The 16,303-nt window shown below is 42.4% G+C and overlaps 1 protein-coding gene across 4 annotated transcripts; it reads left to right on the top strand.

Moving 5' to 3' along the window:
• The first annotated feature begins 3,898 nt into the window (after positions 1-3,898).
• fbxo11b (F-box protein 11b) lies at positions 3,899-16,195 on the top strand. 4 transcript variants are annotated; one of them, XM_019268024.2, is made up of 22 exons: positions 3,899-4,242; positions 5,509-5,672; positions 5,929-5,989; positions 6,278-6,419; positions 6,507-6,636; positions 8,005-8,088; positions 8,270-8,402; positions 8,570-8,676; positions 9,719-9,830; positions 10,945-11,051; positions 11,151-11,288; positions 11,379-11,596; positions 11,735-11,915; positions 12,054-12,176; positions 12,561-12,646; positions 12,740-12,816; positions 12,903-13,046; positions 13,133-13,243; positions 13,330-13,437; positions 13,526-13,634; positions 14,432-14,530; positions 14,626-16,195. In XM_019268024.2, exons 1-22 carry the CDS (start codon positions 4,155-4,157, stop codon positions 14,753-14,755), a joined length of 2,652 nt encoding a protein of 883 aa, XP_019123569.1. In that variant the 5' UTR covers positions 3,899-4,154; the 3' UTR covers positions 14,756-16,195. The 4 variants fall into 4 exon arrangements, with proteins under 4 accessions (XP_019123569.1, XP_010735194.1, XP_010735121.1 ...); XM_010736892.3 differs by having other exon boundaries at positions 6,275-6,419; XM_010736819.3 differs by having other exon boundaries at positions 5,929-6,010.
• Positions 16,196-16,303: the final 108 nt, after the last annotated feature.

Genomic DNA, 16,303 nt, shown 5'->3' with positions numbered 1-16,303 from the left:
AAATCTAAACAAATAAAAGTATTTCAAAGTTTTAAAAAAGTATGTTTTTGTGGAGGGAGTTGAAGGTGGTTTGATGAGTGCGGTCAGTGTTTGGGGAGAGCCCCAGAGGACAGCTATGGAGAAGTTAAGTCAGTGTGGAAGTTGGAGTTTTAAGAAAACAAAAACAATAAAATGTAGTATTCTGTCTTCTTTGCTAACATGTCTTCATGATCACGAAAATGAAAATGATCACTGACTTTAACAGTCTCTGTAAGGTGTTGTTTGCAGCTCAGGACTGGAGACAGTCTATGAAAAACTGAAAAGCACATCCAGTGCTGATGATCTCAGACAGAACAGCCCTCTGGAATAATAATAATAAGAAGAAAAAAAGGCATTAATGTACAGATTTATTCCCAGATTGTGCTCTTATTATTGCTAGAAAAGGTGTCGGTGTGAATCTAATGTAGTAAACCCAACAAAAATTAACCAACAGAATTTATTAAATTAATCTTTTGTAAATCGTAGAGTTTTAGTGGGGAAACCTCATAGTCTCAAGCACTCAAAGTAGCTGGTTTGTTCCTTTTCGGGAAAAAGTGTGTTACATAATAACAATCAGCACATCTTGTTGACCTTAATTTGTTGCATGTTGTTTTTCCTCTCAGTGAAAACAATCTAATAAAAAGAAGCACATTAAAAAAAGGAAATAACATCCAACCAGCAGAACATTAAAAACACTGTTGTAGTCAAGACCACCTAAGAGACCAAGTCATGACCAAGACCAGACTGTATTGAGACCAAGAACAGACTTTGAGGGTTTGAGACAAAGTCCAAACCAAGAGTGAAATAGTAAGTAAGAATAAGACCAGACAGTATATAGCCTCAGGTTACTAATATGTAGCTAACATTTTCTAAATGTCTTTGGGTGAGGTGTGGTCCTAGCAGTCTTAGTGAATGTTGCATTGCAGAATTTACATCCTGTTGTAATAAATAAAATCCAGAGACATCTTTGTCCAAGACCCTTGTCCGGGACAAGGCTGATTCCAACACAAGACCAAGACCCTCAAAAAGTGGTCTTGAGAGCGGCCTTGAGTACAACAACACTGGTTAAAAATGTTTTTGTGAGTTTATTTGAGATCACCCGGTATGAGGACGATTGCATTTCCAATTTTCTGAGCAGATGGAGTAGATAATTCTCTCAAAAAACAAGTTTAATAACTAGGTTCATGAACAAAGACCATGCCTTGAACTCCCAATTCCACATTTCATGTATTGAAGCACACTTTATCCACTTTCTTTTTGGTTCACATCACTACCCCAAACCCACCAGCCGACACCGGTTGATGTCCAGACCCTGCCATTCATCAACGACCCCGATTTCTCCTTTCATCCCTCGACCCTCATCCCTCCTACAGTACATCACCTCAGTTCAGCCTTGTCCACAACATGCAATACACCGGTCTAAATCTGAATCCATATTGGTCTTTTTTAGTGAATACTTAATTCTGTAGTTGTCTCACCATCTGTGGGCCAGTATTTCTGGCAAAATATGCACCTTTTATGTAGCTTATGTTGATTTCATAATGAATGAATGCTCCCTGAAGGCAAGCAGCAGAGTGATCAATGTGCACATACTACTGGCCCATTTTTGGGTGAGCTAAATATGTAAGAGTAGTCTCACATGTGACTGTATATAACACAGAGTGTTAACAAAAAATTGGGGCATCAATGAAGTGTAACTACTTCTCCAGGCACCACTACACCTCTGCACACAGTATCTGTTTAGTAAGCATGATAACTAAGAAGAATTAGTTAGATTAGGTTTTGTTGAACGCTGAAAATGTGTAAGAGCTCTTACATGCAGATCATACAGACGACATAACCAGTCACAGTGTGATGCTGTGTCTTTAAATACTTTGAGATCAGAGCCTAATCGTTTGCAGCCAAACAATGCCCTCTGGTGGTCTAATGACATAAACTGATACTAATTAAACAAACCTGTTTATTAAAGTGATACTCCACCCTAACTGTATAATGAGACTTTCAAAAAATTAATTAGTTATTAGTAATAAATTATTAATTTAGGCTCAGCTTCAACTTGTTGTGTGAGTTAAAATGGTTTACAATACAACTGAAATAGTTATACTTAATCAGTTTTCAAAAAGAATTGATGAATACGTTGATACATTTTAATTATAGATTGATTAATCCAATTTAAATTACATTTAAAAACTAATATATAATGACAAAGATATCATTATAATAGTGAATCATTCTGTTTAAACCATAAAGTAAATTTTTATTTATTTTTAGTTTATTTATTTTTGTTATCCCATTTACTAACGTATGTGCCAGTCATGCTCTGTCTCACAAGAGTGTGGTGTCTCTGGCTGCCAACATCTTGGCAGTCCTGCCGCTCCCAGCTAATCTAAAAAAGACATGGATTATCTGCAGACCTGAGGCGCGCCGACTGACATCTGGTTGCACAAACAAGCCATCTGTAACAGCACCTACCTGCCAATCAAAGCAGTGACACTGTAAATTATGCATAACTTTAAGCTTTAATATAATTTGAACAGGTGAGTACAGTTGTCATGAACATGGAAATTAGCTATAGAGACCAAAAATGTTTTTTGTACCAGGCTGTAAACATGTTTATTTCTGCTGTGAAGTTGGACATTTTAACATGGGGACTTATAGAGATTGACTCACTTCTGTAGCCAACCTCAAGTGGACATTTGAGGAACTGTTTTTAGGACTTCTGCACTGGCTTCACGTCACAGACACAGAGATTGCTGCTTGGTCTCCTCTTTAAAGGAGCAGTGTGTAGGATTTAGTGGCATCTAGCAGTGTAGTTACTGAATTACAACTCCCTCACATCACGCTCCCCTTCCAAGCATGAACGAGAAATTACGTTGGCCATATCTAAAGCCAGTGTTTAGTTTGTCTGGGTCTGGGCTACTGAACATGGCAGACTCTGGAAGAGAGCCTGTGGTATCTGTAGATATGAAAGACTAATTTACACACACACAAAAAAACAGAATGATTCTTATGTATAGGGTATGATATATGACAAGACAGATTTGATATGACATGATATGATATGATATATATGATATGATATGATATGATATGATATGATATAAGCCTGCCAAATCTTACATAGTGGGGCTTTCACATTCACATTTCCACTTTAATTAAAGATTTTAATGTGTGAAAACTGACAAACATTTCTTGCAGCACAACCTAAAGAAGCTTTCCTCCACATGCCGATATATTTTACTGATATAGGGCAAACAATGAATGTCAATTTTCAATTACCCTTTACCCCCTGTCATGAGGAACATCAACTCAGTCTCACAATTTAAGTCTGCACTTAAAACCCACCTGTTTAAAATAGCCTTTTCCATCTGCATTATCCTATTTTAACCTGTTTTTAATGTTGCATTCTTGTAATTTGATATACTTTTATGGTTATTTTTGTTTGTTTCTGTTATTTGCTGTCTACTCTCATTTATTGTACGGGGTCCTTGGGTGACAGAAAGGCGCCTATGAAATAAAATGTATTATTATTATTACAAATATTAAGACAATTAGACAAAATCATGGTTATGCTCTTTGTTGAAACATGTTTAACATTAAAGATTAAGGCGAGATACACTGACATGCAGCTCAGTGCTCATGTACCCGTGACAATAAGGACATGGGCTGCAAAATGTACATTATTATGGTGTCTGGAGTCCATCTGTGTGCCCGTGAATTGATCAAATCGCCGCTTGACCGATCCCGAACCTCAACAGAAAGGTTTGTCAAGTCGCTTGATACGATGCTCCTGATTGGCTGCTGCATGGAGATATCATAAAACGCGCCGTGTGATTGGCCGAGTGGACACTCTGCTCTTTTTTTCTCGCGATTGTTTCCCGTGTGGGTTAATGGCTCCTCCTGCTACAGACTGAGACGGAGCTGGCACCGAGCAGCGATACGGGGGGAGCTGTAACACCACGGAGGAGGAAAAAAAAAAAGGCGATTACACCCCAAATACCAGCGGGTTTTTGATCGCAATTGTTTGGGTGTATCTGGGAAAAAGGCTGTCCGGGTGGTAGTTTGGGTCGAGGGGCTAAATTTAGAAGCGGGCGGTCGAGGATAGCAGGCTATTTTTCCAACAACCAACTCCCCAGATGAACTCCGTCAGAGCCACCAACAGGAGACCCAGGCGAGTGTCGAGGCCGCGCCCGGTGCAGCCCGAACGGAACAACGGGGATAGAGGTAAGCAAGGCCGCGGGTTTAGCTAATGATTTAAGACGAAGCCGTGTCGGGGGGGACACGAGTCGTCACACGGCCATTTTTCTCTGTGTGTGTGTGTGTGTGTGTGCGCTACTGGCCTGTTCTCCACTCCACTAACGGGCGGCGGGTTGAGCAGGAAAACCCGAGGCTTCTCGCTCTGTGGCTTAGGCCAGGCCGCGCTTTGTTTGGCTTGAGTGATTGGGGCTAAGCTAGCCCCGCTAGCTGAGCTGAGCTAGCTCCGCCAGGTTATGTGGACGTCGGTTGGTTATGAAGAGGGGGGGGCTGGGGTTGTCTTCGCCTTAACGTAATGCGTATGTAGCCCAACATTAATAGCTCTTATTCAGGTAACCTCAGCTGGCTGGAGGCGAATGGGCATCGACGGTTTTTTTTAAAAACACACACACACACAATCTGCGTGCCTCGCTCGACCGTTGCATTCCCAGCTGTCACTACCGATTCAGAGGGTGTAAATCTGCGGTCTCTCTCTCTCTTTTTTTTTCTCCTTTCTTTTTTTTTGTACTGCCATTTTTGGGGTGTAACGTTAACAAAAACATTAGGAAGCGAATGGGGGGGTAATGCTAAGCTATCTGCCCCCACCACCACCTCCACCCCACAGCTTCAAGGAGGGCCACACAAGATCAGCTGTGATAGATGATACGGTGTGGCAATTTTTTTCCCCTACTCTTGTAAGTCTTAAAAAGCAAAGCCGAGTATATTTGAGTAGCCCCCTTCCTTGTTCGCGGTGCTTGCGCTAGTAGCTCGTAGCTCCATTTGTTTACACCGCGGATTTGCCAGCTACGCACTTCAGTTTTTTTTTTTTAGCCATTAGCCCCGCACGTCTGATCGACTTCATCTGCGGCCCTCTTAATTTGACAGCACCGTTTAAAAAAAAATGTGTGATTGTGCTCATGTAGGACACACACACACACACATTGGCCGATATCAATAAGGAATGACTAGACACGAAAGACTGATAATGTGGCTGCAGGGGGTGCATCTGCCATTATCAATCACTAACCTTTGTCTGCCTTACCAACTATTACCCTGTGTGTTAGCCTGCGCAGTGTGGCTGCTCAATGCACACACCATTGTGACATTAGTTTGTGTTTGCATTTACTGGAGACATATCTGAGATGATTTTAAGGCCTTTCTTTACACTGCAGCTTTGTGCATTGAAGAGGGAGAAGGGGGGGGGTTTAAAAAAATGGATGTATGTATAGGGAATGTGTTTTTGCTCTGTGTGTCCAGATGAGGAGGCTCCTGCAGCAGCTGCAGCAGAAATGGCTATTGAAGAGTCCGGCCCAGGAGCTCAGAACAGTCCCTACCAGCTTCGACGCAAGACCCTGCTTCCCAAGAGAACCGCTGCTGCCTCTGCCACCGCCTCTGCCTGCCCCAGCAAGGGCCCAATGGAGGTTAGACTCAAAACATTTGAGTTCATTTATTGACTGCAGTGTGTGTGTGTGTGTGTGTGTGTGTGTGCAGATTTTCGAGTGCGTGTATGTTTGTGAATGAGAGAGAATTGCTGATTGATTGTGGCCCCCTGCTGAAGGAACAATGATTTTGTGACAGCGCACTAAATTTCCCAGTTGATTACTTAGCGCTGGAATCTTGGCATGAACTTGATATCCTATTTCCCCTCTTCTTCTTCTTTTTTTTTTTTTAATACAGGGAGCCTCCACTTCATCAACAGAGGCCTTTGGCCATCGAGCCAAGCGGGCACGAGTGTCCGGTAAGAGCCACGACCTGCCAGGTGTGTGTTAAATCTCCGCAACTGGGGCAAGGAGAGTGTTAGCTTTTTTTTTTGTTTTATTATTTTTTTTTTTAATCTATATTGATTTTTTTTTTTTTTTCCCCCTGTGTGTGCTAGTTAATCTTATTTTGCAATCCATTAAATAGCATGACTCCAGTTTAATGTGCGTGAGGTGAAAGATTTTTCCTAAAGCTTGTGTTATGAACGTGCGTGTCTGTGTGTTTGTATTTGTGTGTGTGTTTTTTTTGTTTTGTTTTTTTTTAGCAGCCCCAGCAGAGCAATATCTGCAGCAGAAGCTTCCAGATGAGGTTGTTTTGAAGATCTTCTCCTACCTACTGGAACAGGACCTCTGTCAGGCGGCTTGTGTCTGCAAGAGATTCAGCCAGCTAGCCAACGACCCCATCCTATGGTCAGTCCAGCTGAAGAGATGCAGACTTAAAGTTTTTAAATGACGTTAAACAACTGAACTTAGATTATGTGGTATCTGGTATTCCAGGAAGCGACTATACATGGAGGTGTTTGAGTACACGCGTCCCATGATGCACCCTGAGCCGGGCAGGTTTTACCAGGTCAGCCCAGAGGAGCATGAACACCCAAACCCCTGGAAGGAGAGCTTCCAACAGCTGGTGAGTGTGCCCTCATAATGTTGAGTGTGCTGTTTCTGCAAAGTCATATGTAAACACTTTCCACACACACAAGTGGATGTCTGTATATTTATTTTTGAAATGTCACTATATGCACAGGGAGAGATGGCAGCTTAGCTATGTGCAATGTGTTTGATTTAAGCAACATTAAGCAGTGAACTGGAACCGACTTTAAAAGTGCTTTCACTTAAGTGTTAAACGTCAACAAGCCGCTCGTTTTTAGTCAAACTTTGATGATCAGTGGCTGTCAGCTGTCGTTAAACTGCATATACATTATCTCCCATAATAAACTCATTCAGGCAGAGCATATTAATATGCACACATATCTACATAAACAATATGTGTACAATTCCTTACAGTGGGATAAATCTCATTATATAATATATTGTTTAAGGTCCTCGGGGTAATGAGACACAAACATGTTTGCATTATTAATTATAATGTGGCTGGAAAATTAAAAATTAAAGCCAAACATTTTTTTGTAATGATCACTTGACTCAATCAAAATCAGAATCACTTTTATTGGCCAGGTATCTGTAAACATACACACGAGGGATTTAAGGTTGCACGTTGTTCTCAATGTACATACAGATATAGACATAGTACAGCTAAAAACAAGGAGCTTGTCAGGTAAACATAAAAACTGTGCACATAAAAAAGTGTATATCTAAATGTGTGTGTGTGTGTGTGTGTGTGTATATAAACAGCAATAACCCTTGAAGAGTTAATGCTGGCGGACAGTTTGATTTAACTTTATAAGTTGGTGTATGTGACCAGAGAGGGAGAGTAGAAAACACAACAAATATACAAAAAAATAGCAGAGAGGGCAGTAATGAGGCTGCCATCCATGGCACCGTCTTGGATTGTGGATGTTAAGTACTGTAAGTAGCCCGTAATTGTGAAGTCTAGAAATTAAATAATGCAGCGCTCTGAAGTCTTTGTGAAATCTTTTGTACCCCAGCATGTGGTGGTGTTGTTCTGTGGTGGCTGGTTTGTGGGTTGCCTCTATTTATGGATGCCAGTGGTTCCTAACTTGGAGTTTGGGGGTCGCAGGACAGGATCCAGAAAAAACAGATTACTGCTACACAGAATTAGACCCTGTTTCCCAGTGAAATGTTGGATTTACTACTCTATAAGTGTTGACATGTAACGGCCAACGCAGGGTCTTTTTCTTTGTTTTAAAGGGTCACAAGAACATTGTGATTGTATAGCACATTCTCTTCGCCCTGTGTTTTTCTATTCATAAAACACACTTTAGCGCCTAAAGAAATGATGTGTTTGATTCAAACTTTTTGGTCGTTTCAGGACCCAGCATTGTGTTTTAATCGTGGTGTTTTTCCTGTGTTGCAGTATAAAGGCGCTCATGTAAAGCCAGGCTTTGCTGAGCATTTCTACAGTAACCCTGGCAGATACAAAGGCAGAGAGAATATGCTGGTAAGTCAAAACTTCATCGCTGATGACATGAAGGAAAGGATTTATTTCACTGGGCTCAGTAGTGACATTTATGCACAGCACAGCTAATGTTAACACCTGCTTGCTTTTCCCAACTACATCCTGATTAATTGTAGCCGTGTGTGTATTCTCCCTCAACGTGTGTTGTGTCTTCCTCCCGCAGTATTATGACACCATCGAGGATGCGTTAGGTGGAGTACAAGAGGCCCACTTTGACGGTCTAATCTTCGTCCACTCTGGCATCTATACAGACGAGTGGATTTATATAGAGTCTCCTATCACCATGATTGGCGCAGGTAAGGACGTCGCCCGTACTGAAAAGTACTTAAGACATTACCGCGATGCTTGTGCTGCATGCAATCAATATCTCTCCCTCTCTCTCTCTAGATGGTGTACACTCTCAGCCTTGTTTACGTCCATATGTATGAGGGTGTTAATGAGTTTTTGCTGCTTTTTCCCTCAGCTCCCGGTAAAGTAGCAGACAAGGTGGTGATAGAGAATACTAGAGACTCGACGTTCGTCTTCATGGAGGGCTCGGAGGATGCCTACGTGGGATACATGACGATCAAGGTAAACGCACCTTTAGCTTGACTTTCAAACCAACTTGAACTTGGTTGTATATTAAAAGACTGTTTTATAGTCCCGTCACAAAGATTCAATGTTAAATTGTGTTTTCTCAATAGGAAAGTCCAGCGTAATCTCTAATGGTTGAGGGTAAAATTATTATTTCCCAAATGGAGAGTTCTGAGTTTCTGTGTGGCTTGAGGATGCTCGTGGCACGTTATCACTCCTCCAGGAAATAAGAGACACTAGTTCTGTATTTACTGATTTATTCATCTCTTAATTGAACGTTACTGTCATCAACCCACCGTCGAACTGGACAATTATACAAAATAAACATGCATTCATTTAACATAACGTTGACTAATTAATGTGACAAAACAAACAAAGCCTCGCTGGCTGCACACAACCTAGAGGGAAGGCGTCTGAGTAAACATAATGAAGTCTTCAAAAATAGGAAATTTACTTTAATGAACTTAAATGTAGCATAAAACATCTTGTTTGCATGCTTTCCTTGATGTAAATATTCCTGCTATTAATTGAGTCCCCTGCACAACAAGTATTAGTTTACAAAACAAACAAATATTCAGGAATGCTGTTTTGGACGCTGTGACCAACCTAAAAAAGATATCGGTACAGCTCAAAGCTGCTTTATCGCCATGTTTTTATTTTATTTTCTGATCAGCTGTTAATCAGATGATATTTTTAAATTACAAGCAATAATCCGACTATAAGGCCACTTACACAGTAAACATTATAAGATGTGGGTTTATGTTTGAAAGGTCCAAGACAAAAGACAAACATGTGAAGGTTTCCTGTCTGCATCACGTGGCATCATATTGATTATTTCATGTCTCTCGTGGTGTAAAATATCAACTGCATCTTGATTTATATCCTGTTTTCAGCTGTAAGTGTTTGTGGCACCGATGCCTCCAGTAGGGAGAGTTCGGTGTGGATGTGGATGGTGGTGGTGGTGGTGGGTGGAAAGACGCTTGATGTGTTGTCAGAAAGCTCCGCCACTGTCTGACCTCTGCTGCTCCTCTCTCCTCAGTTTAATCCTGATGACAAGTCGGCGCAGCACCATAACGCCCACCACTGTCTGGAGATCACCGTCAACTGCAGCCCCAACATCGACCACTGCATCATCCGCTCCACATGCACAGGTACACACTGTCCGCTTGTTACTGCGAGAGGCCGCAGCAACACACATACCTGAACGTGTACAGCCTTTTTAAGAGAGTTAAATGTGCGCTTTGTTGACAGATGCAATGTTCACCTTCGCTGCAGTATTTTACATAATATTACATGTGTGTACTCCTGTATCGTTTACAGCCAAGGTTTTCCATGCTTTGAAAAGCACACAGTGTCCCTAATTTCGGTTTATCATTTTATGATCAGTGTGTTCATTACGTCCCAAGATGAGAAACTAAATCTGTCATTTGGGTCTTGGACTCAAAACCAAAAAAAACCCCCCCAAGAGCTGTAGTTTTTTTGGCAAAAGCTTTTATTATGACAGTTTGTTCTCTCTGATGGAAAACGGCGGGTTGTTGGTTTGCAGCGATGGAAAATCTGGAAAAATCAGTGCCAGTGTTTTCACGGTGTAACTGACACTCGCACACGCTGACACATTGGCGCTTAGTTTCTATCAGTCTGGGGCACAGGACAGGTGTGGCATCAGTAAAACGTAACATAATTTCTAGGTAAACCTTTGACCCGACAGAACTGAGGTTACAATATTACTTTTTATGCATGTGTTACATGGAAATGCTACTTTTATAGCTGGTAAATAAACATAATTTAGTTATGAATAATCTGCATTTGAGCAGTAATTTAGACCTGATGTGGTGGCAACCTGATAATCCACATGTCTGATAGACTATATGAACATGTGTGTACAAGCACTAGTTTTATGACTGTTACTCAGCAGAAACATAATCAATAACAACTGTATGCGAATCGGATTCATTGCCAAGTTGTCACTTTCAAGAAATTTGTCTTCGGTGCATGACAAACATATAAGAATGATAAAAGATCAAATATTTAAAAATACAAACAATATGGATAAGTATACAATATGTTATAAAATGAAGAGCTGTGCAATTGTGCAGGACTTGCAAGCATTTACCACATACTGTGTAAACTGTAGCAATGATTTAAGTATTCATGAAACATTTGTTTGCTTGTGCCTGCTCATGTCATCGTAGATTTAATACCGTTTAGGCAGCGATAAGTGACTTGCAGCCCAGCTATAGTGTGACACTTTTCTTCTGTCTTCAGTGGGTTCAGCTGTGTGTGTGAGTGGCCAGGGAGCGTGTCCAACCATCAAACACTGCAACATCAGTGACTGTGAGAACGTAGGACTCTACATCACAGATCACGCACAGGTAAAAAACAAACAAAAAAAAAACACTTCTCCTTTCTCGATAGTCACACTAATGTTCTGATGTTGATGTTCTGACTTCATGTTTTCTTGTCTGTTTCAGGGCATTTATGAAGACAATGAAATCAGCAACAACGCACTAGCAGGAATTTGGGTGAAGAACCACGGTAATCCCATCATTAGACGTAACCACATCCACCACGGACGCGACGTCGGCGTGTTCACCTTCGATCACGGCATGGTAAATGCACACCAGCCACACCACGCTGTATATGTTCTGCTTGAAAACGCACCACAGATCATCTAACATGTCCTCCTCTCTGTGTTTCAGGGTTACTTTGAGAACTGTAACATCCATAGAAACCGTATAGCAGGATTTGAGGTGAAGGCCTACGCCAACCCCACAGTGGTACGCTGTGAGATCCATCATGGCCAAACGGGAGGCATCTACGTCCACGAGAAGGGACGGGGACAGTTTATAGAGAACAAAATCTATGCCAATAACTTTGCTGGCGTGTGGATCACGTCCAACAGTGACCCAACGATACGGTGAGCACACAGGACGACATTTGTATTGAATCTATAGAGGGACACAGATCGGGATTTGTGTAGTGGTTTCAACGTTGGTGGCAAAATATTTTAAGGTTGACATGGCTGATTGTTTTGTTTTTTTTGTTATATTTTCAGGGGAAACGCTATATTCAACGGTAACCAAGGAGGGGTGTACATATTTGGAGATGGACGGGGTTTGATAGAGAGTAACGATATCTACGGTAACGCCTTGGCGGGAATCCAGATCCGAACCAACAGCTGCCCCATTGTACGGCACAACAAGATCCACGACGGACAGCACGGTGGCATCTATGTGGTAAATAAAATCTCCAGCTTATCCGCACGTTTAAAATATCTTTATTGTATTTGGTTTATTAGTTTCTAGCAACATAAATAAAAAGCTTAAAGTCCCGTCAGATGTTTCGCTCACGGCTGATGCTGCTGTTTGTTTCAGCACGAGAAAGGCCAGGGAGTGATCGAGGAGAACGAGGTTTACAGCAACACACTGGCTGGAGTCTGGGTGACCACGGGCAGCACTCCTGTCCTCCGCAAGAACCGCATCCACAGTGGCAAACAGGTGAAGTTAACATGCTTAAACGTTGTAAAGACCATATGAAACATTAAGTCTGCTCCCGTGTTGACCGTACTATTTCATGTTAAAAGGTCTATTATTATTGGACACAGGGAGAATAGGTTAACATACACTTCGTCCTCAGTGAGTTCTTAACATATGATTGGCCTTTATGTGTCCCCAAAGAAGAAATTTGGATGTATATAAGTGTGAAGATATAGACATATAGACAGTAATGTAACAAGAAAACCTAAAACATTATTTATATCCTCGGATAATCAGAAACTAACTGAGGTCTCCAGCTGTCTTCACTTCACTCAGCCTTCCCACTGTTCCCCAACATTCACTCTGAGTTCACTTCCCTGTTCTGACGCAATGTATTTATTTTAGGTTGGCGTGTATTTCTATGACAACGGGCATGGCGTGTTGGAAGACAATGACATCTACAATCACATGTATTCTGGTGTACAAATAAGGTAAGTTGACTTCTTCAGACACGTTTATTAAACCAGATGATCGTACGTTAAAGCTTCAGCATGTGATTTTTTTGTTTGTTGAATCCATGACAGGACGGGGAGCAACCCAAAGATCAGGCGCAACAAGATATGGGGAGGCCAGAATGGAGGGATTTTAGTCTACAACTCAGGTTTGTATTTCTCACACTGCCGCTCTGTTTGACTCACATGTATGTGTACTTGTAGTCTAATCCTGCTGTTATAAATACAATAACAGGTCTGGGCTTCATCGAGGACAATGAGATCTTCGACAACGCCATGGCCGGGGTGTGGATCAAGACGGACAGCAACCCCACACTGAGACGAAACAAGATTCACGACGGCAGAGACGGAGGCATCTGCATCTTCAACGGAGGCAGAGGTACTTTAACTCGATCTCGAGACTGACTGCTCGTTGGTGTTTTTACCCTTGTGTTCTCACTATGGTTTATTTTTTATTCTCCGCAGGTCTGCTGGAAGAGAACGACATCTTCAGGAACGCTCAGGCCGGCGTGCTGATCAGCACCAACAGCCATCCAATACTCCGCAAGAACCGCATTTTCGACGGCTTTGCTGCAGGTTAGCTTTCAACCCCATACGTCCACACGTGTAACATCTCTGTTCATATTTCCTTGTGGTGCTGATTTTTGCCGCTCCTTCTCCAGGTATTGAAATCACTAACCACGCCACAGCCACGCTGGAGGGCAACCAGATCTTCAACAACCGCTTCGGAGGCCTGTTTTTGGCCTCGGGAGTCAACGTCACCATGAAAGGTAAGTCGCTGCTTTGCAGGCAGTAAAGCTTTGCCCAGTCCAGGTTACAAACTGCCTTCTAATCGCTCTCCCATGTTCACTTTGTCAGATAATAAGATTCTGAATAACCAGGATGCCATTGAAAAGGCAGTGAGCAGAGGACAGTGTCTCTACAAGATCTCCAGCTACACCAGTTACCCCATGCACGACTTCTACAGGTAAACTACGTCAGATAAAAAGGTTGATGGTACATTTAAGTAGCGCTGAAACAACACAAAACTCATCTGTAACCGTTACCAGACATTATTAGTTTTGTTGCTTTAAATGTGTTTTGATTTCTTCTTTGTCTGTTGGACAAAGAAGACCTTTTACATTTAGTCATTGAGCTGACGCTTTTGGTCCAAAGCGATTTACAAAAAGGGGAAACAATCGAGGTACAGTAAGAGAACAGGTTAGTCACGTTGTAGAGGGGGATAGATTTAGCATATTCATTTGTTGGTAGTGAGAAGAGCTGGTATTCAGGAGTTTTTTTGAAAGGTAGAGAGGGACGACCCCGATCTCGTAGGAACTGGTAGTGTGTTTACCAACAGGGAGCAACAGACAAGTTTGGATTGTCCTGTGTGTACAGGTGGCAGAGCAAGGTGTCGTTCATATAACATATGCCTGTATAGGGGCACATTAGTGATTTAAATTGAATGTAGGCTGCTACAGGTAGCCAGTAGAGCACGATGAGCAGCGGGGTAGGTTGTGCGCTTTTGGGTTGATTAAAAAACCAGACGCGCCACCTCATTCTGGATTATCTGGTTTCACTGTGCAGGCTGGGAGGAGTTTTGGGAAATGTTGATGGGCGTTTTGTTGACGAACAATCAATCGATTAACGAGGAAGACGACAGAAATTGTTAGTTTCAGCTCTGAAACGGTTCATTTAAGAAATAGTATTATTAGTATTAAGTAAACAATGAATTGTCTCCTATTTGTTTATTTTTCCTCATTGTGTTTGTTTATGTTTCTCCAGATGTCACACCTGTAATACAACAGATAGGAACGCCATCTGTGTAAACTGCATCAAAAAATGCCACCAAGGGCACGATGTAGAGTTTATACGGCACGATCGGTAAGCCACCGCTCCTGTAGTCTAAACTGTTTATGTGCTCGCTTAATTGAAGGGACTCTGGTTATAATCACTGCTCTTTTGTTTTTCTTTTTTAGATTTTTCTGTGACTGCGGAGCGGGAACGTTGTCCAACCCGTGCACGCTGGCCGGAGAGCCCACACACGACACAGACACTCTGTATGACTCAGCGCCGCCCATCGAGTCCAACACGCTGCAACATAACTGAAGGCATCCAGTCTAGTTACACTCTCACATACAAACACATTGCACACAGACACACACACACACACACACACTGACACACGCAGACAAACACACACACAGTTACATACACACATCCACTTGCAGCCATAAGGACCCAGAGAGACTCTGCGATTGCGGCGCTCTCGGATGGGATCGAGGTGAAAGAGGCTGCAGAGGAAGCAGCGTCCTGCCTGCTGCAGTCGGACACGCTGCTGCAGCGGAGGCAGACTCCACTAGAGAGAGCAGTGGAGCTGAGGGTAGACTGACGGAAAGGCCACAAGAGATTCCTCGCTTGAGTATTTCTTATCGCAGTCTGTAGACAAAGAGAAGATGGGAAAAGAAGGGCTCCGCAGAGGGGCTGTCAGCGGCGGCCTGCGCCCCCTTTGGCAGCGCGTGTAGACACACACATCCACCCTTTTTTCCCTCCACCCCAGCGCCAGCGTTAATCCTCGGCTCCCGGCCCACTTCTTCTTCTACTTCTTCTTCTTCTTCACAAGAACTGCTGTCAAAGTGACTTCCTGCTTCCTCGCAGCTGCCATCCCCATTGGCTGCCCAGGCAGTTGTAACTAGGCAACGGACGGGCGGATGTCGCTCTGTTGTGTGTGGATAAAGAGCAAGATTGTGTGTGTGATGGAGCACTTTGGTTTTTTTTTTTTTTTTTTTTTAAACAACAACAAAAAAAAAAAATGTTCTGATCAATGGATTTTATTTCAATGCTTTCTCATGTAGTTTTGTATTTTCAAGCAAAAAGCTGACTGTATTTGAATGTCTTTTATTTTATTATATATTATTATAATTATTATTATTTTTTTCTTTGGTTAGCGTCCCTCCTCCCACCCCGACACCGAGGCAAACTGCAGAAACTCCAACGTCCCAGTGGTGAAGTTCTTTCTGTGAAAGAGAATCTCGTTTAAACACTAAAAAAAGAAAACCCTCTCCGGTATATTAGCTTACACGGCAGGTGGAGGGGCTCCACAGTTGTATAAAGGTGTGTATGTGAGTGTGTAAATGTGTGTTGTGTACAGTGAAAGTTGCGTGTGTGCGTGCGTGTGTGTATATGTTTATAAGTTGATGCAGTCAGTGTTTTGTGGAGAGGGTTTCAATAGGAGGCGTCCGAGCTCCTTTTTGAACTGGAACTTTGAGTCCATCTGCAGTCCCCCTTCCTCCCCCGTCCTCCCCTCCCGTCCCACCGCCCGACCCTTCTCTCCCCCTCCTCCCCCGTGTATCGTGGTGACTGTGGCTCCTCATGCAGCCTGAATCGTATGCATGTACCATAACATCTAGACTTAATATATTGTGAAGTATTCAATAACCATTATGTAGATGCTAGTTGGAATTCAAAAAGGGGTATACTTTCTTAGAAAGACAAAAAAAGAAAACAGGAAACTGGCCATTTCTAAGAAAATAAAACTTTATTAGATCAGAGGTGTCTGTCTTTAAATTCTCATCCTGACCACGAAATGTTCCCGCTATGATCGTCTGTCAGATCTGAAGTGAATGATTCAAATGTCGCACGGTACACAGAGCAGCT

Source organism: Larimichthys crocea, chromosome XVI (genome assembly GCF_000972845.2).
Source record: "Larimichthys crocea isolate SSNF chromosome XVI, L_crocea_2.0, whole genome shotgun sequence".
NCBI classification, from domain to species: Eukaryota; Metazoa; Chordata; class Actinopteri; family Sciaenidae; genus Larimichthys; species Larimichthys crocea.
Note: the sequence above shows the minus strand (reverse complement) of the source record. Positions and strands in the feature narration are given on the sequence as shown.

Bases quoted from the DNA above. Each gene is read 5' to 3' on its own strand.
- fbxo11b (XM_010736741.3), top strand. From the start codon at position 4,155: ATGAACTCCGTCAGAGCCACCAACAGGAGACCCAGGCGAGTGTCGAGG. The intron at 8,089-8,269 runs GTAAGTCAAAAC...TTCCTCCCGCAG, and splicing joins AAGGCAGAGAGAATATGCTG to TATTATGACACCATCGAGGA. The intron at 13,047-13,132 runs GTACTTTAACTC...TATTCTCCGCAG, and splicing joins CATCTTCAACGGAGGCAGAG to GTCTGCTGGAAGAGAACGAC.